We start from the raw sequence: 24,180 nt of genomic DNA on the forward strand, positions 1-24,180 counted from the left end.
AGATCCACAGCCTCTGAAGCAGTTGGAGGCTTTCTCCTAGACACCTATGTTTAGGTATCTGATTTGCTCCCTTTGGTTTCAGGAAGAAAAAAAGAAACAATGAAAAAAATGATGTGTCTTTGTATTATTTGTGAACCGACAAGTCCGCATGTAAACCAGCAATGAAAAAGGCATAATATTTTTACATTTAAGCAGAAAAAACCACAGTATTTATATGTAGTGAGTTTATTTTCTTCAACTTGGCATTTGTTGAGTTTATGCACTTCCTTCCTTATATTAAAATATTTACAAGGGTTTTTTTGCTTTTCTTATTACAGATTGCATAACACAAAACAATTCAAGCCAAACATTAACAAAGCAGGTTGTACACATGCTTTACTAATGTCCTCTGTTAAAATGAAAATCAAAATTGTTATCTAAATCAACTGAACTCTACATACCTACCATGTCTCATAATTTAACAAGGTAAAATGAACATCTTGCTAGGGTCCAAATTAAAAGTACATAGTGACAGAAAGCACTGCACAAAGTAAGATTTCATTAAGCAAACGTAATTTAACGTGAAAAGCTCTAAATAAAGCAACAGAAATCCTTCTTATTTTATGCCTCACTAGTTTTGCTGCACCATTTTGTTTCGCCTTGTGTTTGCAACTGACTGTTAAGATATTGCCACCTAGTGATGAAAAGCAAAACAAGCAGAAGCAGTAGAACAGTAAATAATGCATAGGGAATACATGTTTACCTTGTAAACCTTGTAAACTGTGTCAGAACGGAAGACAGGAGCATAGAAATGAAGCACGACTGTATTTCTGGAGAAAGGATATCAGGCAATTTGGGTACAATTATATAAAATATTTTAATAGAAGCCTATTAAATAGAATTTAATAGAATAAGATTAAAACATTTGAATAGATACATGACAGATTCATGTATCACCAGCTCCCATCCTCAGCTTGTTCAGTGAATTCATAAGGGTAATTAAATAGGTTGTAAGGGGTTTGTGACTTATCTGTAAATAACAAATGATAGCTATCTACTAGGCATTTTGCAGAGGATTAATTAGTTAATGTTGGAATTATGCCTTCAAGATTCAAAGTACTATTATCCTTCCCTTGAGTTTGCTTTGGACCTGTCAAACTGACATGTCCTCTTAGGACACCGCCATTCACCTCTGAGTTTCTCCTTAGCTGAACATCCTCTGGAAGCATCAGCCAGCCAGGAACAAATTTCATTTGCCCAGACCTACCATACACGTGCTAAAAATATACCATCCTATAAGCCAACGTCATGGTTTAACCCCAGCAGGCAACTAAGCCCCACACAGCCGCTCACTCACTCCCCCCTGGTGGGATGGGGGAGAGAATCAGAAGGGTAAAAGTGAGAAAACTCAGGGGCTGAGATAAAGACAGTTTAGTAAGTAAAGCAAAAGCCACGCACGCAAGCAAAGCAAAACAAGGAATTCATACACTCCTTCCCATGGGCAGGCAAGTGTTCAGCCATCTCCAGGAAAGCAGGGCTCCATCACGCGTAACAGTTACTTGGGAAGACAAATGCCATCATTCCGAACGTCCCCCCCTTCCTTCTTCTTCCCCAGCTTTATATACTGAGCATGACGTCATATGGTATGGAATAGCCCTTTGGCCAGTTTGGGTCAACTATCCTGGCTGTGTCCCCTCCCAACTTCTTCTGCACCTGGCAGAGCATGGGAAGCTGAAAAGTCCTTGACCAGTGCAAACATTACTTAGCAACAACTAAAACATCAGTGTGTTATCAACACTGTTTTCAGCACAAATCCAAAACATAGCCCCATACTAGCTACTATAAAGAAAATTAACTCTATCCCTGTCAAAACCAGCACAGCCAATTTGAAATCTGCACCTCTACCACTGGGGCATGGACTCAGGCAACACTGATGCAAGAAATACTGCTGCACAAGTCAAATGCAGCCTGCATCCTGCAAGCATAGCCTGCAGGCATCAGCAGGCATAAGAATAACTTGAGTAGTATTTTCTTCCTGCTCTTCACCTCAGTTTCCAGGCACCATCCCTAAACAAGCTGTTTTCCATTATTGGAATCCTATAAACATATTTCCTTCTCAGTTTTGTTACAAACCCTTATCTATATTTTAGAGACAAGATTACATGGCATACTCTCCAAACTTTCCAGCATGACATATCAGAACTTCCTCATAGCAGGAAACTTCCAAACAGCCATTGATGGTGCCCCTAATTTTGGGTGCTTGTTCCAAAGATGAGATTTAGTAACTGAAGCCCACCCTCCCATTCAAAGTATAATTTGCATTAGGTAACTTATGCCTAAGAGCTTGGTACCAGGTCACATGGAGCCTAGGACAGAGGGAATGCAGGGATTGTGGCTGTCCCTCTTTTCCTCAAGTTATGAAATTTCATTACACAATGCACAGACTGAACCCCCAAATACTCAAAAATTTAGGGCTGTTATTAGGTTGTAATCAGGGCCTCTTCCACTTCCGTTCTGCAATGTAGTTGTATCTCTTCTACCCTCCTCTCAGCAAGCTCTGCGGGAGGGCAAAGAAGCGGAAGCCAGGAAGGGGAAGGGTTGGAGCATGCCTGTCACTAGATATTCCTAGAATCATAAAATGGTTTGGGTTGGAAGGGACCTTTGAAGATCATCTAGTCCAACTCCCTGCCATGAGCAGGGACATCTTTCACCAGATCAGGCTGCTCAAAGCAACCTGCTTGTTTCTACAGGGTTTCTAGGGATGGCTAACAATTACTGCATGTTACTATGGCTGAGATCGTAAGACTTCTCAGCTTTTCTTCTCCTCATTCTTGTGCTCGCCATTAACAGGCATACCCTGAGGTTCAGGCACAGGTTTCCCCCTCTTCTCCCAGGACCATGGAGCCGGGGCAAACCCCCTTTCCCTTCCCTCCCCAGGCATGCAGGAGGCAGCCAGCTGGGAGCCTGCCTTGGAAAAGGAGAAGCTCCCGACTCTTCAGAGAGGTGCCCGAGATGTGACAGGAAGCAGAGGGAGGCAGACAAGGAGGGGGTTGGACCCACTCGGAGTGGCGAGCTGATGCCAAAACCAAGGCATCCCTGACCCAAACACAAACCACATCACACACTTTAGTTTTCCTGATTTTGTCTCCCTTGTAGAATGACATGTTCAAAGTACTCATTTTCTACAAGATACCTCCCTGTAACATGCTGCACGTGTATGATGTTTTCATTGATTACCTAATTAGCAGGAGGAATTTTCAGTGCAGTAGCTCCAATTTGCTCTCAAATACTAGTCCACTCCTCAGACAGTTCTTATCTCAATGTATGCAATTCTTGCAGTGTGATTTTTAACACAAATGTTTTCCTGAATCTCAAGTACATTTACAGATATATTCTCTTTCTCTTAATTCTACCACAGCAGTTCTTAAAGCTTTCCCTGACTTTAAATAAGATGCTCTTGTGATAACCTACTTGCTTACTTGTTCTTTTTTTAAACTTTCCTTTCCATTCTCTAATTTTGTCTTTAATTATTAACACTTCTTCCTTTCTGGCTGACCTATTTGGATACTCACACCTCAACGTTTTCATTACTCTGTAGAAAGGTATCCTTCTGCTTATGTCCCTTTGCTCCACTAGCAACATTGATTTTTTTACTTTGCTCATAAAATGAGAATAAACATGTTGGAAGGGTTTCAACCAACTTCCATCTACTGCAGATCAAGATGAGATAGACATGGGATCAGACTGTACTACATTTGCTGCCTCTTACACCTTCCTATCAGGTATCACGCTCTGCCGTCTATCAGAGAGAGGCCGTCAGACCATCCAGGCATCGGGTCTGAGTGGGCACACATGTGCCCGTGTACCTCCACAGTTCCCTCAGATGGGTCTTATGCATACAACATTCACTCTGAATTATTCCAAAAAATGCTACCTCTTGCAACACCTGTGTAAGAATTACCTGGATGAAACAGGGAAACCAAGCACTGTCAGGATTAGCTGACCTTAGGTAACTAACAACAGTTTTTACCACTCTTTCAAATGATGAAGTAGTATCAAATTGTGGTATCATTGCATCAACTTTCCCCACTTCCCTGACATGTATTGCCACATACTGTCTCAAACAACACTGTATGTATATCCTTCAGAGGAGGACTCAGGCCCTTGCTGTGAGTGAAGCGCTTGGCATAGCTGGAGCCCTGGCTCATTACAGGATAAGGAGCTTTTTTTCTCATTTTACTCAGAAGTGCTAACAGAAAGATCCAAATTTTAGGTTCAGGTAGCTGAGACTAGCGCTACCTCCAGTTAGACCAGGGACCTAGTGACTCAGCTGGATAACATCTACAACTTTTAAAACTTTTTTGTTTCAAGGTGAGAAGTAATGCTTCAAAAATCAGGATTACCTAAGAAGTCATGCCAGGTGGTAGACCAAAAAAAATATTTTTCTTTCCCTGACTGCAGTTTATAAACAGGGCATGCACATGAATGTACACTTCTTAGCTCACTTGATACCTTTAATAGCTAGGCTGTCAGTCACCATGCCTTTCATCCTTTTGAAAATATTTCTGTATATCCAAAGTAAACATAAATAGCTATCAGCAAAAATCTTCACGACTCAAACCACTGGCTGTTTTACAGCAACTTTATATAAATGACTGCAGTGAGGTAGTGTCAGGAAAAATCAGGCCATATGATTTTACAGTGAAATTTCTGTTTCTCATGGTTGTTTTTCCCTTACGTTCCTCCTCATTATCTGCAGACAACCCTTCGGTTATAGCTTCTGCCTTAGTGCTCTCCTGTTACTACTCAAAATTATTTTCTCTGTTCTTCGAAGAACTGATGCCAGTAAACCATCTCAATCCTAATCAGTTGTTGAAGGGAAAGTGTCTTGTTTTATGTAGTTTTGAAATCCCTTTCTGTATAACCCTCCTAGGCAAGTGCTGGTGAGACACAGCATACGGGGTTTACTATGTAATACCCTTACTTGCACAACAGCATGCTTAGATGCTGGCTAGATAGGAGGTAACACTTTGGTTTAAAAAATAAAAACAACTCATTGGTCTTACATAAGAACACTTGTTCTGACTTGCAAAATCTTTTTTATATTTTTTTAAAGTATAGGGAAGCAAAACTTTTTTTTTTCCTAATTAAAACATTATCTATAAGGATGTGTTGTTTCACCTTTTGAAGTAACCTGCAGCAGGAAAGATCTCATTTTGAGAGACAGAGTTTTGCTTTGCTGTTTCCCCCCCACCCCCCCTCAACATAGTACTTTTTAACTGATGAGCACTTGTGCAAGGGCTCTCCCTTGCTGTGGTGAAGATTTTGCAACAGCAACTCTTCCATCTGGGCACAGGCAATAGATTAACAGAGCTCCAGCATCCTCCAACTTGCTCCTTCTCTATAGAAGCACCAGTGTCCTCACAAAGGCCAAGTTAAATATATGTGCAGTCTTTTTAATTGGGTCTTTTACATCCTCCAGAGTCTGTCCCTTCCTGCTAACCTAAAAACCATCTTGATTTTCTGAGAGCTATGAGGTCTAACACAGCTCCCTGCTTATGGCGGAAAAAGGCAAATGATCTGCTTCCTGTTTAAGAGAGTAATGTTACTCAAGGTTTCTCTCATGCTAAATTTGAATGGAAATTGCAATTTAGTGAAAAAATGTACAAAACAAAACTTACAATCTTCTTTTTATTAACTAAAACAAAAAAAACCCTGTTTTGGGCTTAGTACCCAAGGAAGAAAGCACAAAAAGATAAGTCACATTTAAAATGGAATTATTTCCTAATAAAGACAGTAGTAATTTTAGTTACTTTAACTACACTTAAAATGATTAATGATTTTGAGTCACCACAGGCTAGATTTTCAAAGGTATTTAGCTCCTGAAATACCTAACAGTTGCTTTGTAGATTATTAAGTGCCTAATCTGGTTAAGTATCAAACTCCTAGTACTTGTTTGTCCACTGCATCATTAAAGGCTTTGAAAATCTAAACTCATATCTTTTTTTTAAAGTTATTAAAATCTCATTTTAATAACTTTAAAATGTAGATCTCATCCTCTCCCATGTTTTTTCTTTCACCAGATCAGAAGAGGTAAATAGGTTCTTCTGTTTTCATCTCTGGGTTGGCTTCTCAGCTGTGAAATGAAATCTAAAATAAAGGACATATAACTGAAAACAATCCACTGATACAGAATACTTTTATTCAAGTATTTGAATACGATGCTTAGATCTGGAGAAAACCCAGTTAACTTTTATAACAACCTAATTCAAAAGAGAATGGCGACCATAAAAAATAACAACTGGGATTCACCTGCTTTGAAATCTTGCAGTGGAGCTGCAAGCAGCACTGGGCTGCGGTTCTGGATGTGGAACATGAGCTTATGCTTGGTCAGGTACTGGTGCTCAGTGACACTGTATCCTCCTGACTCACACAGGGCACTAACGCACAAACCTTGCCTGAACTCTTCCACAGATCATGGGAGGTCATCGCTAGCTACTGACTAATTCAGTGAACTAAAACCATAGCATCAGTGCAGACAGGATCCTTTACAAAACGGAAACTTCTCCAAGAATATAAGGATACTTCTTCCTCTTCTGATGATAAAACAGATTTGACCCAGGGTGTGTTCTCATGTTTGACTTAAGCTAATCTAAGATTGTGCTACTGCTGGAAAAGCTGTGAAGTTCTTCCCTCCTCTTCCTTTCCCCCGTAATTTCCATCAGGTCTCCTTATGGTGGCACTAGTTGGGAGCAGAAATTTGATCTGAGTGATGTGTGTGTGTTTTTGGGAATACGGCTGGGGCTACAGTGTTACCTTCAGCTGATGAATGAGGTTATGAGTCTCCCCACAGAGGCACATGATCACTCTGGTCAACACAAGGGAAGCTGCATGGGTGTTTAGATGGGGAAAAGAAGCAAAGGAAAATAATGTTCATAAATTGAAAAAAAATGTTTAAAAAGTCAAACATATACTTTTCATAGGTATTACATGGCTAAATAGCTTTCCCAACTGCTCATATGCATTCACAAACACCTATAACAGGCACTGCATTTTATAGTAAGAACGTTCTTCCAAGCCACTTTTCTGGCTGAGCCGTTAGTAAACTTTGGCTGTTGCAGGAACAGATACACTCTAGGTCTAATTGCAAGAAGCAGGGCTGGACGACAAGCTTGAAGATTTTTAAAAGCCAAAATGGACAGTGATAATCAGTCTGAACTCTTGCATAGGTCAGGCCAGAGAATGTCTTTATTTCTGGTCCATGTACAGTAATTCAGAGTAGCCAGACAAAACAGAAAAACCTTCTGGCAGAGCTATTACAGGTAATGCTAGATCCAAGTTAAACTATTTGCAAATGCTGAAACAGGTACTTACGGAGTCAGCCCTAGTCTATGAGACACAAATGTAACATTCTACATATACTTACATATACAACATTATTAATTCTCAGTAATATACAATCAATGTGGACAACAGGCTGTACACTATTGTTAAAAAGCAACTACTGCAACTCATATGTGTTTCTGTGAGGTTTCATCAGCAGATTACAATATTAAGCTGATATAAAACCCTACGTTGCCTACTCCATACATGACACAAAGAAAACCAGATTGAAAATGGTATAAAGAGAAAAATAAAGAAATCTTATTCACAAAATACATAGAGAATCTTAAACTAAAATCCACTCGCTATAGTTCTGGGGTATAAGAATATAAATGCAAATTTACAGGGTTTTGGTGCAGCTTTCTTCCCTGGGATAAACACTGGTGGCAGAACAGCCCACACAGGCTTGCTCTGCCAGCAGGCAGAACCCAGCTAATGAAATGTAGAAGAGAGGAAGGTCAGCTCCACAGAAAAAAGGAGCATACCTAGGCAAAAGATCCTCTATAATCAGTTCTTCAGTGTAGTTGTGCCCATGGACACACAGCTGGCAATCTGTACCTAAACAGAACTTAGACTGCTGAATAAAAGGTAAAAAAAAAAGAAAAGAATAAAAAAAAAATGGAACCATGAATTAAATATCTCAGATATGTTTTACTTACCCGTATATATGCACATACATATTATTCCCTTTTAATGTGTTTCTCTGGGGATATGGAAAGGAGCTTCCATGCAACAACCTTCTCCTTTCAAATTAATCTTAAATACTGAACAATCCAGAGGTCTTTATGAAAGAAGTGTACTTATAATATATGAAATGAAAAGAATGTGCATTCAGCACCTGATTCATGCAAAGAAATAGCACTGAGCATGCTAAAGAGTATTAATTTGAACTGAAGATAGTTAAATTAACATGTGTCATTCCTATTGTCAATACATGTAACTAATTTTATTCCCTTTCACAATGGTTTGGTTTGTTTGCATCAAGATCATCCACAAAAATCTGAAAGAAATCTTATTTCACCCTTCACAAAACCATAAAGCCTTCAAACAGACAAGATCTCCAGCTCTTTGAAAGGTCATTCTGGACCGTGATGTCTTGGTGTCTCCTGAAACTTAGAGGATATCTTCACAACAGGGACATATTGTGCTGTTGTACATATTGTGCATGTCTTACACAGATTCGCTATAGTCAAATGCAGAACACTGTCTGTGACATTCATTTCTTCTAGAGTTGCTCTAAACAGGAGCAACAAATGAAAGAACACAGTACTCTCCCTTCAGTTCTGGGGGAAACTTCACTAGAAGCCAGCTGATGATACAACATTTCACCAGAATACTGCTAGAAGTCGCATTTGTCATTAACACGACTGTCTGTCATTTAAGCTCTTGAGTAAATACTATGCATATAATATTTTGTATTTTAATGTTTTCTGCTAGGCATGAATGGATGGGGATGTAAGATAAGGGATTTGTTGGGGCTTTTTTTAGCAATAAGGGGAAGTACGGATGTTACACTGTGTACTTAACATGCCAGAATATCCATAAGAAGTTACTTAAAGCAGTTCAGAGCTCACAGAGCAGAAAACAGGACTGTGGCAACTGGCATCAATACTAGTGACAGTCTGTATCTTCTGCAGGTGAGGCACCCCACCATGCCACCCTGGTTGGCAATAAAGTGCAGGATAAATTTCACAGCATTGATGGAATACCAAAAAAACTGTTGCATATAAAGAGGCATTTTATGTTCAAGGTGTTTGAATTTTGTGTTAGTAAACATAATGTTGGAGTTTTTAAAAGATTCAATAACGCTTTATTAAAGTGAAATAAGTGTTCATGAATATGGACAAACATTGTAACTAATAATTATTTAAAAAGACAACAGTAACTTATGATTGAGAAGCACACAAGCCCTATGCTTTATTATTTTAAAACCTGAGGTTTCAGAAATAATCATGTCATAATTTTGAGAGCTTGGCTTATGAGAACCACCAACGTAGGGGCAAGCAACATTGTTTGCACAGAAGAAACACTTGGTGATACCAATCTATGAAAGAATGGAAGCAATTCACCCCTTCACTCTCTTCCTGTCCATCTGTACATGGTCCCTTGCTTGGCTAGAAGGGAGAAGCTAAAGGTAGAATACAGAGGTGGGACTTATTTGACAATGCAGATATTTACAGCATAACCTCATTTCAGCTACTCAGCTTGGATGTCTTCTAGTCAATATAAAGAAATAAGAGCTGATTCATCCCATTTTAATACTGACATCTACAACAGATCACATGGATTAAACTCTAATAATACCTGTTTCTCTCCAAGGACTGTAAAGGGAGCTTGAAGTGACTAGCTTAGGTATGGACATCTATTCAGCAAATGTCTGAGTTTGGCAAGATGACACCCCCGTTATCCAGATCAGGAAACTAACTCCTAGTTAAAACCCCCAAAACAGTGAGGCTGGTTTTCTCCACAGGCTGTTCCTCTTTTGGGACTAGCAAGCCTTTTAAGATGCAAAGCCACTAGGAGAGCACAAAGCTATTTCTTACCATCTTCAGCTTGAAGCACAATCTATTTATTTCTATTTATAAATATAGACTATTTATTTCCCTAAAAACTGTTTTAAATACTAAATTTAGCCTCCTATACCTAAAATCAGGATCAAAGTGAAAATCTGAAACCACCTAATAAAAAGGACGATAAATCTATTGAAGGAACTGCACTTGTTCCTTCTAGACCTCTGCTGTGAGAATGGAGCAATGCTACTGCATATGGAATTTCCTTCTGCTATTCCTCCTGCAAGTATCAAGAGTGAAGAAAAGCAAAAAGCAAAGGAGATGAGAAAAGAAAGCTGTCTGCAACTCCTGCAACAACAGGCATTGCCTATAGGTAACACACAATGAAGTTTAATGTAGGTCTATAGGATTGCTTGACAGTTTTACCATTTATCTTTCACAAATAGCAAAAAAAAAAGTAGATTACTTCTACTTTATAATATTTAGTGGGAAAGATTGTGGTAATAAAGTGAAAGAAAGTGGTAATATTTAGTGGGAAAGATTGCCAATAAAAAGAAGAATCAGGAAATGCCTAAATGATTACAATAATCTTGGAAAGTGGACTAAGACAAGTGGTATGATTTTCAGTAATACATAGTGGATTATGAACCAAAGTACTTGTAGAAGTAGTAGGGGAAATATTCAACAAAACTGTGGTAAAATTGTATTAACTTGACTTTGCCTTTTGTTGAGCTTCATGAGATTCCTGTTAAACAGTACTGGCCCCAGTATCGACCCATGGGCTACACTGTTAATGACTGACCTCCAGCTAGACTTCGTGCTGCTAATCACAACCCAGACAGCCTGGCAGCTCAGTTTTCAACCCACCTCACTGTCCATTCATCTAGTTTGTATTTCATCATTTTGCCTATGAGGCTGTTGCAGGAGATACTGTCAAAAGCCTTTCTAAAGTTGAGATAAACAGCTCCTTTGCTCTTCCATCATCCACCAAGCCAGTTATCTTGCTTTAGAAGGCTATCGAGTTGGAAATGCATCATCTCCCCTTCATACAAACATGCTGACTGCTCCCAGTCATCTACTTCTCTTATGTTTGGAAATGGGTTAGTGGATTATTTGCTCCATCACTTTCCCAGGCATTATGGTAAGTGTGACCAGCCAGTAGTTCCCTGGATCCTCTTTCTTGCCCTTCTTGAAGAAAGGAGTCACATTTGCTCCCTTCCAGTCCTCAGGAACCTCCCCCAGTTGCCATGAGCTTTCAAAGACTATCAGGACTGGCCTGACAGTGATGTCAGCCAGCTTCCTCAGCACTTGTGATTGCATCCTATCAGGTCCCATGGACTCTCGTATGTCCAGTTTGTTTAAAATGTTCCCTAACCTGTTATCCCTGTACCAAGGGTAAGTTTGCCTTAGTTCAGGCCTTCCTACTAGTCTCTGGGATCTGGGATTCCTGAAGGCCTCCTGAAGGTAAAGACTGAGGCAAAGAAGGCATTGACTACCTCTGCCTTTTCTATCTCCATCACCATCATTCTTCTTGCTGCTGAGTGAAGTTTACACAGTCACTGAGACCTCTTTCAGGATGGGCTTTCAAGTTGGAGGAATCAAAATATAACAATAGATTATGCAGAAGTATTCTTAACCCTGAAACCAGATAAAGGACAAACTGTAACAGTACTCTTACTTAAGAGTCCCATAATATTTAGTATGACAAATCTAAACTTGAATTACATTATTACTAGCTTCTAAAGAGAGAATTGCTAATTTTCTAGTTCCAGAATGAACTTAGAATTGGACTTGTACACATATGCTTTGTTTATCCTCAGTCCGCTCAGCAGAAAATGAAATACATTTCAGACCCTGAAATTCCATGTTGTGAGCTTAATTTAGTTTCTGGTATTCTGCTTTTCTTGTCATCCTTCTTTCGCCCTGGCATCTTTGTGTGATAGTAAAGCTTCTGCTGCAGATTAGACTTTTTGCTTCAGAGTAGAGCCTCAGCATCTAGTGGAAATCTAATGCTTGAATGATTCTACATACAACAGTCAATAACTGTCCATGATAAATCTAAACAAGTCCTCTCAGAAGTACTTTAAGGTGACTCACTGAACAAAGTGGTACTGAGTTTTAATAACCTTTATAGTCATTAAAGTTACGTCTTCCTGGACAGACCAGCGATTCAACTACATTAAACCACTATCGTGGTTTAACCCCAGTCAGCAACTAAGCACCACACAGCCGCTTGCTCACCCTCCCCGCCTCCACCAGAGGGATGGGGGAGAGAATCAGAAAAAAAGTAAAACCCATGGGTTGAGATAAAGACAGCTTAATAGGACAGCAGAGGAAGAGAAAAATAATAATCATAATCATAATAAATGATAAAAAAAGTACAAAACAAACTATGCACAAGGCAATTGGTCACCACCCACTGACCGATGCCCATCCCATCCCCGAACAGTGATCACTGCCCCCCGGCCAGCTCCCCCCAGTGTATATACTGAGCATGACGTCATATGGTATGGAATAGCTCTTTGGCCACTTTGGGTCAGCTGTCCTGGCTGTGTCCCCTCACAGCTTCTTGTGCACCTGGCAGAGCATGGGAAGCTGAAAAGTCCTTGACTAGTGCAAACATTACTTAGCAACAACTAAAACATCCCTGTGTTATCAACAGTATTCTCATACTAAATAAAAACCACAGCACTATACCAGCTACTAGGAAGAAAATTAACTCTACCCCAGCTGAAACCAGGACAACCACAAATGCCATGCCTATATTAATATCTGGGGCTGTTCTCTGGCCACAAGGCCAGACGGCACAAAACAGCCTACAAGCATACAGTAAAACATTTTCTAAATGTTGGTGGCACCATCCAACTCTCTCTCGAGTCCTCAGCTCTTGCCAACCTCTGAACTGTGCCTGAGAATTGTTAGGGGAGGCTGCAGGTTGGTCCAGGCAAAATGGGGAAGAAGTGGAGCAGCTTTGCTAGAGAGGGATTTCTCTGACTTGCATACAAGGAACAGGAGAGAACAGACAGGCTGGCAAGAGATTGACTAGTTTAAAGATCCTAAACAAAGCAGGAAATACAGGACAACTGAGGTTGCAATAAGAAAGATGACACTTGTTGACTGCCCCTCTCTTTACCAATATGCAGACTAAACATTATGATTAAAAATTATTTTGCCAACCCTTTATTGTTTGCATCACAAATTACCCCAGAAAAGGTTTATTAGGGAGAGCAGATAATTCACAACACAAAGTGAGCATAGGGATGCACAGTAACATGTTCTGCAACTAAAGCACGTTGCCATTACAGCAACCGTGAAATTGCAGAAACAGTAACTTCAAAGACACAGAGCAAAACCCCACATAAAGTCACAGCAATACCCTCAGGCAGTTCTAAAACAAACAAATAAACAAAAACCCCACTACACAGCCAGGTCCTTGGAAGAGGAGCCACTAGGTTGTATCATGCACAATATACATTGCTTATCTACAGAAAAATTTTCCTGGAAACAGTAATGTCTTCCAGTAATGGATGGGAAAGATTCCTTATTTCAAGAAATTTTAAATTTAAGTGCTACTAAAGTATATGATTAAAAAGCATGAACAGACATTTGTTGGGTCTTCAAAATTGTATCTGATTATAAAACTGTATTCCAACTTTGTGTAGCAGCTAGACGTTAGTATAACCTGTGCAAGAAGAATTTAAATTAATCTCATCTTGTGAAGCACTGTGCAATTTCAACTTCCCAGGAAACCCAAATATAATAAAGAATGTCCTGAGCTCCCCAAGTCAAGTTCCTAATTTAAGATCCAATCCCCCAAATTCATAAAAATCACATTCCAAATTAACCACTTTTAATTAGGAGCAATACAGAAAATTAATATGAGAGATACAGTTGATGAAATTTGTTCTTTATGAAAACCTAAATATATGAACTCAGTATCTATCTGCTTACAGCTGGTTTACCAGAAGTGCCATAAGGATTTCATTTCACTATCAGGGCATCTTTCATCATGAGAAGCAGTACAAAAAAATCTTCCATCTAACTCTAGTTGTGTTGAAAGAGTTTTCATGAGGTAGTCTTTTGTAATTAAGATGAATTTTACTATCTACACCCATTTGCAGGCAAAACAGTCCCTGAACCTAAACAGATTAATAAAATACTGATTTTTTAAAATTCTTATTGAAATTATGTAAGTATTTTCAGAAACTCCTAAACTTTTTGTTGTTGTTGTTTAAATTCAGGTACAGTAAGACAGCAAAGAAATGAAAATGAAGAAAACATTGAGAATTTTTATTTCAGAGATTCCAAGATTATCAGGTGATTTAACATGGATACAGTATGCTCCTATTAAATGTGTAAGGCTAGGTAAAGTATAAACAGCTGAAAAAAGTTACCTACCAAATGCACCCAACAAGTCTACAAAAGTATCTACAAGTAAACAAGCACTATAGAAGAAATATATTTTGAGTGATTTATATGCAGTGCACGGACCCATCTGACTGTCAAGAGAACATATGTCAATGTCATTAACTACATTACATTAGCTTATGTGAAGATTGCACTTCAGAAGAGGAACAAAACATACATCAGGAAGAAGGTTAAATCAAAGCCATTATGATAACCTTTAAGTTTAATTCTTTTAAAACATTGTACTTGGCTGATAAGCTTTTGACTACAGCAGATGCACTATTGTAAGACTTTAAAAGTAATGTCTGTCTTTCATGTACTGAAATGATATGTATTTCTCAAGTCTATGAAAATAATTATTGTAGATAATCTTTCCAATCCATAGCACAAAAATAATTCTTTATGGGCCAAAGATGGGCATATTTTTATGGTGAGTCTGCCCTTTAAGGTGCATCTTAAATCAGAAAAAAAGAATAAAAGATTCTATTGTCTCATAATGGCCAAAGAAAGATTTGCTTAAAAATAATGTCAACAAACCCTCATGGATTTACTGCACATGAAATGCAGTTAAGGCCACTACCATTTGATGTAAAGAGTGACTGGCTTGTTCTTAAATCTTTTAAAACATTTTTGTATGTTTCCTATTTTATTAACATTTCTTGGGACTCTGATTTTCTATTTTAAAATTCAATACATTTTATATTAACATACTTTTTGGAGATACAACCAGTGTTGAATATTAATTCAATGTTCCTTCTTGAAAATTATATACATGTACAAACGAAAGAGCCTGTTATGTTTCCCAGAAGGCGAGAATTCAGCACAAGTTTTAACATTTCACTCTACACTTTATTCATAATCCTCTAGGTAGGACACAGCAGAAAGCCAAAGGGTCAAACTCGCAAACCATGTTACTAAATCAGATTCTTTTTCACATGCTATTTATACAGCAGCACACATAGAAACTTGTGCTGAAATCAGGAAGCAAGTGCTGTAATTGCTTCACAAGGTCTTTTAGCACAGTGAATCTATAAACCCTCAGACATTGTAAGATTTGAGGTATATTACTGTACGTACAATGGCGCTTGTTCACTTCAACACTGGGGTCTGCTTTAAAGCAGGAGTCTTAACACCTATAACAACTGATGGTGGCAATCTAAATCTAGGAGACAACTAACCAGTTTTTAAAAAAACAAACAAACAAACAACAAACCATAAAACAAAAATCCAAGCCACAATAGCAGAAGGAGCCTTCCCTATCTTAACTTCACCTTCCTCCCTATCTTCCCCCTCATCTTCAAGTTCAAGTCACTCCCCAATGGACATAGAGAGCTTCCTTTATGTCCCAAATACAACTTAAAGGTGAGGCAGCATCTTCATCACTTGCCTACAAGAACATTAGGAAATCAATCTCCACAGTCCATAAAATACCAGCGAACCCAAGAAGAAAACAAGTTTGACAACATGCATATATTACATCAGACTTCAAAATGCAGAATCCAGAGCTTTCCTCTGAATCACTGACCCATCCTTTCCAAAGAAAATGACACTTTAAAAAACATTCAAGAACTAAAATGCTGAAGAGTATATTAAGTATTATATGTAGAAATATGTAAGTGAGCATAAAAATACAGAAATCAGAGAGAAAAGCAAGACATTATGAATTTGATAGTTTCTATTAATAAAGCAGTGGTCACTCACCCAGATCAGTGGGTGAATACACACTCAATCAGCAATGTACCAATTTTATAGCATGGTGGCATATCTTAACATAAGGCTTAATAAAACACAGTAACATACAGAACCGATGCCAGTTTACAATATGAACAGCAAATAAAAAAATGCAACACCGCCCTCCCCCTGCATTTTCAATCAGCAGAAGGTCTTGCTAACAGTATTATGGGGAAACCAAGCCAATTTTTTTCAAGTGAGGAAGGAAAGAGAAGAACTTTGGGACAAGCCAGTCTTGCCTTCCCTTCTGCTGTCAGTGGGTGACACTTGTAAAATGCAGCACCAACACAAGCCATTCTACCAAACTTCAATGTGCAGGGTGACACTAGGTGTACCATAAGTGAACAGCAATTATCCTATGCAGATTACAAGCATACGTTATTACCATGCAGTACAATTTATTCAGAGAGGAGGTAGGATATTCAAATCTTCACTAAATTAAAATACTGAACACAGATCATTATAACTCATTTGAATCAAGACATGTACTGTACCCATGACTTCAAGCATCCTTATTAAAAGTAATTAGATTTTGGCAAGTCTTTCCCAATTAGCATAGCCAGTCAAAAGAAAAAAAAATCATACATACTGTCTGCTTTATCCCCATGTGTCATGAAAAATTAAATAATTTATTCATATCACTGTTGAATAACTTTTAAATATTTTTCTTATATATAAACCCTTCTTTCTTTTATTATTTTCAGTATTTTAATTTACATACAAACATGGTGTCAAATCAACTTACTTATTTTAGAAAGTGACTTTGCTAGACTGTATGCTGGTCTGAACTCCAGAAATGCTTTGAGAGAGTGCCTCAAGACTTCTAACTGCGACAATATTTTCACTGAAAAAAAAAGCAGTGAATTTGTTACTGAATACTAGCTATTCTGTTGTAAAATCACAGACCAGCAACCTACATTCTTACTTTGAGTAGCTATATAAAGTACTGTTAACACTGACCTTCCTTACATTAACTCACAGCAACACCACAATGCTTTTACAAAAGTAGAGATAATGTGTTGGTCCTACAGAATACACAAAGCTTATTTTGGCTGTGAAGACAATGCCTGAGTCACAGGCATACAGCCATGAAATGCAGGTGTGCCTTGCCCAGGGAGAGGCAGAAAATCCAAAGTATTTTTCTCACCTTCTGTTCTTCAAAACTGACACATCAGTCAACAAGCATTATTCAACAATAATGTAGGCTACCTGCATATGAAAATGAAGAAGGAGAAGAAAAAAGCCCACAACATACTAATAACAGTACTAGAAGTGGATTTTCAATGGTACTTACTTAAACAAACATCCCCAGCTCACAATACAAATGGCTTCCAAGTAGAACTTAACTATTATGGGGTTTTGTAGTATTTTGACCTTTGTAATTTCTGTATTGTTTATTCTGCTTTCTTCAGAAAATTAACAATCCCAGCCAAAATCTCACATGTCTTTGCCATGTACAGAGAGGAAACTCAAACAACAACAATATCAGCAGCCTTCTCCCAAAAAGAAATAAGAGTAAAAACTCACTTCCCTAGATTAAAATTAATAATTACAGACTAATTTTCTTCAGGCTGTTGTGCTTTTGAATATGAGTCAGCAGAGACGTTTAATGATGTTTAGCTAATCCATTTTAATTTTATGCACCTTCAGTTAGTTCAATTTACCTTTCCTAGGTACCTCTGTAAAGACATGGCCTCCTAAGGCCCCTTCGTTGCCCACTCTGTCTTTTTACAATTCTTTCTTTTCTCATTAACAAGCCATGGGTTTATCTTCAGGTTAAAAAAAGACACAGTTAATTTTGGTATGGTCCTTCCAGGGTAAGGTTTGGTCATGGCTATGATAGTATGCTGAGCTGAGGGCATGTCAGCAGATCTGTATAAGCTCAACTAATTCAGGTGATGAACCTCTCTATCAACAATAAATGGCCCTATAATGTTGATTATGATCACTTGTGTCTGTGTCGTCATTTTCCAAAAATAAAAAGCGTAACCATGAAATAGTAAAAATGAAAATTCAGATATCGGCAGTTGATATTAACCAAGCCCTGAAGTATGCAACAGCTCTAAACATTTTGAATTTAAAGAACAAGAAGAAATTAAGTGCTTTGTTGAAAGAAGAAAAAGGTATCTCTGTGCAGTGCATCAGTTTGGCAATGCCATGGTTTCTCCTCCCAGTCACAGTTTCTGTCCTCCTCTTGCCATGTGGGAATGAACACAATAACCCAGTGATGCCATTATTTGGATAGTCCTGCCTAGGCATACGTGAATGACTAACTTCATGATGACAGGACAGACAGATGTGTCACTCTTCTCAGGTTTCAGCTTTCATTTTTAAAGAGTGAGCTTCTAGCTATCACAGTTAAGAAAAAATTGTAAAACAAGCCTATCGCATGCAAGATGTCTCCCTGAGTCTGCACCAAGTCTGAAACAAGAGTCCCAATGTATGAACCAACCTATATCCTTGCACCTAGATGCCTTGATGTGTCACTATTCACTATTTTATTAGTTAAGCTCTTTAAAATAGAATAGAAGGAAAGAAAACAAGACGTACATGACTTCAGACTAAACTGCAAGTATGTCCTAAAACTAAGACAGGTTCATGGTCATATAAAAGACTAAGCAGAGATACGGGGATTAGAAGAAGGTAGAAGAGTCAAAATTATAAAGATTTCAAATATTTATATTAATAGATGACTAGGCTGAAACAAGGAAGTATGAATTACCACATTCTTCAGAGGGCTTCAGCAATGATCCAAAAGACTGCAGAGCAAGTATATCTACATATATATTTTTTATATATATTTAATACCTATCTATCTCAAGTGTTCAAGGTCAGGTTGGACAGGGCTTTGAGCAATGTGATCTAGAGGAAGATGTCCCTGCCCACAGCAGGGTGGTTGGACTAGATGATCTTTAGAGGTCCCTTCCAACCCAAACCTTTCCATCATTCTATGATACTGCTCTGTTTCCATTCTAACCTACATTTACAGCCCAAAAGACAATGGTCCAGAGGAATTCAAGCTTACTTTGTTAACCTGTTTTCAAAAACAAATCAAGTAAAGCTTCTCCCATTTATACTGCTGACCTACCAAATGAAAGACTACACCCATTTTTCCATCATGCTCCATCAATTGCTGATAGCAAGCAATTTGCATTACCTTTGAGTTAAGTGCCCTTGAGTGTACAGTAACACAGCTGCAGTGGATGTCGTAAGCATAATGGCAGCGTTCCAGACACACAAACTACACTAAAGTGCTCATATCTGATGCAGCACAAATGACGGAGTATTACTGCTAGTGTGGTAATTTGGGAGGGTGGAAAAAGAAAAGAGAGAAAGAATTGTATTTAAAGAAAAAGATCACAGAATAAAGGAGAAAGCTGGGTGGGCGCAACAGAGTATGGCTGTTGGAGACCAAACACAAGGCTATTTAAAGTTTTTTCTAACAAAAATGTTGATGTACAGGAAAAAACAGTGAAAAGTTACAGGAGAAAAAAACCCCAACAAACACAGACGTAATTAAGGGCAGAAAAGGTAGCTAGAAGACAAAAAGCAGCAAGTGAGAAAGAATAAGATACAGAGCGTCTATCCTGCCCAAAATAATGTGCTTTGACAGTCACCAACAGAGCACATCACCTCAGAAGAGCCTGTTCAGGCACTGGGAAGCACAGGAGCCTTGGGCATGTCTGAGTCACCTCACTTAAGATCTGATAAGGCTTTTTGCATTTTTTTTAAGCTGGGGAAGTAGAATAGGAAGGAGGAACAAAGCTCTATTTCCTAAGGTGCTGAAATACTTTAAATACCTTAACAAAGGTACAATGGAGGCTCTAAACCCCACACAAACGGTGCTGCCCTGTGTCATCTTTTAATATTGTATTCCCGTTCCTTCAGCAGTGTTTCAGCTCATGAGAAGGTACCCATGTAAGTTCAGCTGTCATTAAGGAATATAATACTAATATTTAAATAATCAATAACACTGTTTTATATACTTCATAGCTCTTCAAAGATCTGTATGATTGTACTACTTCCCCTTAGAAATTTAAAATTCCTCATTTCATCTGGAAACGCAGATACCTAAATTTAAAAAAGTGTATTTTTGTTTCTATAAAGGACTTCATTTCCTCTGATCACCTGACAGAAACACATCTTCAGTTTCAGTAGGGATGAGCTGGTATTGATTTCTTCCCCCCTAAAACCTTTTCAGTTTCAGTAGAGATGAGCTGGTACTGATTTTTTCCCCCCTAAAACCTTTTCAGTCCTCCTAGTAAAGATGATCTGATTGTTTTGCAACAAATCCTTTGTCCTCATGCTAATCTGTTGCCTATTTTTAGGCATATTTCAAATAATAGTTAAAAAAAACCCCAAAATAATCCAGACTTGCCATTAGCTTGACTGAAATCCACTCTTACACCTTGTTCCTACTTCTTAACAAGTAGAGAGTTAAACTCAACTATTAACTACAGACATTACAGGCTCCAGTGCAAGCCAGGAATTCAAAGCATGCATTTGACTATTTAGTGATGTTAATTTCTGGCTACACAAAAAAAATCAGCTAGACTGAAGAAGTCTGTGTATCCCCAAACCACTCTCCTCCAGAAAAGCAATGAGATACAGTATTAGAGCAGCAAGAGAGATACTTATACTGCAGCTATTGACTGCATTGTTTATTAAGTGGGGTTAAGCAAAATGGAGTTTAAAGCTCTAGAGAAACCACTGGTTTTCTTTAAATGCCAAGTACTAAAAAAAAAAATCCCCACAAGCAAGCAACATGAAATCAAAAATATGAAGAAAGTCTCTCTTTTTGGTTCCATCACTTTAACTCTAATGGCTGACATAATTTAACATAAATGGTACTTGATTGAAGCTATCTGAAGACTGTCTTGGGTTTTAAAACAGCATAAATTCTGACTGGAATCAGCTACTGAATCCTTCAGATATTACCAAAAAGGTTTAAAAGATATTGCACCAACATACTATTAACATAGCATTTCCTACCTGAAAACACAGAAGGTCTTTTCTTAGGGCGCCTTGGATGTATAGGCTCTATATTCCTAATATTTCTGTGAAACTTTCCTTTAAAATCATTTTCTAGCAGGATGTCTGGTGGCAGGCTTCTCCGTCTTGTTGATTTATAACGAGTCTGATAGGAATTCAGTTTACTCTTGGTCCTAGAGTAGAAGTTGCTGTCATCAACTGCCATTATAGAGCACTAACTGTTAAAGCCACCCCAGCACAAAGCCAATCCGAACATCTAGTGGTTACAGACCCAAGCAATCTCGGATGTTCTCATGCTCAACTCGGCACTCGTTGGGGAAGTTGAGCAAGTTGATAGGCGTGTGCTGGAACAGGTGTAGAGTTACTGCATCGCCCCTCCTTGCGTCAGTGAAACAGCACAGGGAAGCGACATGCTGAAATCATTCTTTTGAAAGTTCTGAGGTAATTAGGAAGTTCAACAAACCTGAGCTCAGCAGCACAATCCGTGCAAAGGGGAACATACAATTTAATACAAGGCACTGTCTAGGGCTAGCAGGGTTTATGATATACCAACAGCGTTTCTCAGATCAGTTCATTAATAGTTCATTAACTTGGCAACCTAAACAAGTGCTGCTAAACCTTAAAAAAAGAAAATAGAGGGGGGGGTGACCCTAACCCAAAAAAACCAACCCAGTCCCTAGACTAGGGACCGGTCTGGGGAAAGGTACAACCAGAACAGCATGTTCAGGTTTTCAGTCGTGTCCTTTGGCAATGTTACTTTTTAAAGACTGATAAACAGTCCAAAGCATAAAGGTTTTTATGACCACAACTATCAGTTTGGGGTTTCTTTCCTCAAGAAGCAATAATGTTATTTCCTACTGGAGTCAGTATCAAAGATCTGCCAGTGTGACTGATTTTCTCTCTATGTAACTGCTGATTAATAAAAATAAGCCATTTAAGTATGTGTGTGCCAAAGATGGTCTGTAAGTTCTCCATTTAACTAAGGGCCAAGGTACTTTTCTTGTTTTGTTCCAATTATCCCAATAAAATCTTTTGAACCTCCCAAGGATATGATCTTCCTTTCTCAAATGTTCAGAAAGAAGACAGCACAAATCCTAACATTTTCTATGAACTTGCTAATTTTCTTACTTGAATTCTATCATAAATGAGACAAAATGAATTAGTACATTAAAACTAACAGATCTTCTAACTACATACATTTTGCTGTTAAGTAACAGTAACTTTTAATATCGCAAAGCAAATAAGCAGAATGGTAATTCAAAGTGAGAGTAACTAATGTTTCAACCATAGATACCTAGGGCAAACTGATTTTAACACCTGAAGATAGAACTTGATTTCTCTGAATCATTTAAAATACTTAAGCCATGAATGCTTTAATTACTTTCCTAAAGATAGGGTACACTGTATGATTGGAGTAATGATCAAGAGATTGGCTGCTCCAAATATAGTTTTTGTATGAAATTCAGTACAACCTTTATTATTGCTGACAAGAAATAAACTGTTCACCTACATGCTTTTGGAAGGGAAGAGGGGAAATGATGTATCTTAATATGTATCTATGCAGCTTTTTAAATACCTTAGTGTGTTAGAAATGCAGAAAGATGCAAAGAGTCTGCTAGATTTTGTCGTCTTCCTCTGGAAATTAAATTGCATTTGGCTGGAAGTTGAAATTATGAACCTAAGAATCCAATCTTAAATACATTGGACCCAGAAATCATACCTTGCATTCAGAACAAAATGACTATTTAAACCAAAATGATTTAAACTAAGTGAACACTAACTGTAGATAGCAAACTGATTATTTCTGGTCCTGCTGAGTATTCAAAGGATTGTGAGCTCTGTTTATATGCAGAAATAACTTTTGAAAATCCCACTGGACTCCAAAATAGGTTAGGTGGTGGGAATTAGGTTATAACCAAAGGGAATTGTATGTCTAAATTGCTCAGGTACTTTTTAAAAATTCCTCTAGACACTGGTCTTCATCATCAGAGGCCAAAATACTTCCTTCATGTCCTTCAAATCTGTAGAATCTGTGGATCTCATCCTCTTTTTTTCCCAGTTAATAAAAAAAAAAACAGGTCAGAGAAGCTTTTCTTGCTTCCCCTTCTCTTCCAAGTCCACTTGCTTTTTCAACTTTGACTGAACCAACATAAAAATATTCAGTCCATTCCCGATAGTCCAACTAAGCCCAAAGTAACTGAATCAAAAGCTTTTCAAAACAACAGAAAGTCCTTAAATCTGAGCAAATATAAATATGTTTGAGCCATGTGTGAAGACCGAGAAATAACAAATACCAAATGCAGGAATTGACATTTAAGGAGCTTTAAACTGAAATTTGACAGAAGTTTTAAATAAAATTTCAACATCTTCAGTAAGTGACCTAACCACCAGGCTACAGGATATTCTGGAAACAGCTCTTAACTTTTCCTGCTGAAACTACTCCAACACAAATAAATAATTAAATATTCATTAGAAGAGTGACTTGAAAGTGAATGTCCCATATTCTAGCTGAGTGATACAATTGCAGCACTATACAATCTTACCTTCTCCAGTCCAATGAATATTCATGCCAAGTGGAGCATTTCCAACAGCAGAAATTGCTGCTGGGATACTCAAAGGTGCGATAGTGACCACACTCTTTCAGACGGGGCGGGGGGGGGAGGGTGGAGGTGAGACCTGTCAAGGGCGCAAGCCCCTGATCCAGCAGCCGTACACAGGAATCTAAGAACACTTTACCCTTGAGTGGCCTTCAGGTGGAAATCCAGAAGAGGACAGGTGAAAACCCCAAACATCTCATCACTAAATTGCCTTTTGTAGGATCCACTCTAGAACGCATACTTTAAAAATTCATCCAGACCTAAAAATCAAGACGGGCAAATACTTGTGCTGAAAACTGAATATCCTAAGCAGGTAAAGTAAAGGAATATGCAGCAGTAGACAGAACCTGAGGGTCCTGGTGGTATCTGAAAGTTGTTGGAGTGAGGTGCCTAAGTCCCATTTTAGTAGCCTAACTCTTTTAGTGATGTAGTTTATGTATCTCCTGTTGGTCATTTTCTCATCTTTGAGATATATGTGTAAAAACTTAACAGTCTACTCCCAAGTGAGACCACTACAGAATAAGTTACAGAACAATACAAAGGACAAAACCGGGAATGAGGGAGGAAGAGGGACTTGGAAG

At 38.3% G+C, this 24,180-nt stretch overlaps 1 protein-coding gene across 3 annotated transcripts in view; it reads right to left on the reverse strand.

The window, feature by feature from the left end:
* Positions 1-21,259, reverse strand: part of FRY (FRY microtubule binding protein) — a 207,821-nt gene extending 186,562 nt beyond the window's left edge. For 2 of the 3 annotated variants that reach the window (XM_075490797.1, XM_075490796.1), the window contains exon 1: positions 16,756-16,855. Coding sequence is in view for 1 of the 3 variants with exons in the window: in XM_075490798.1 (XP_075346913.1) it covers positions 16,756-16,854; positions 21,003-21,207 (304 nt within the window). In the remaining 2 variants the exon portion in view is untranslated. Of the gene's footprint in view, positions 1-16,755; positions 16,856-21,002 lie in introns of those variants that run through there. The other variant, XM_075490798.1, reaches the window with a different exon arrangement.
* Between the last annotated feature and the right edge of the window lie 2,921 nt (positions 21,260-24,180).

Source organism: Mycteria americana, chromosome 1 (assembly GCF_035582795.1).
Source record: "Mycteria americana isolate JAX WOST 10 ecotype Jacksonville Zoo and Gardens chromosome 1, USCA_MyAme_1.0, whole genome shotgun sequence".
NCBI classification, from domain to species: Eukaryota; Metazoa; Chordata; class Aves; order Ciconiiformes; family Ciconiidae; genus Mycteria; species Mycteria americana.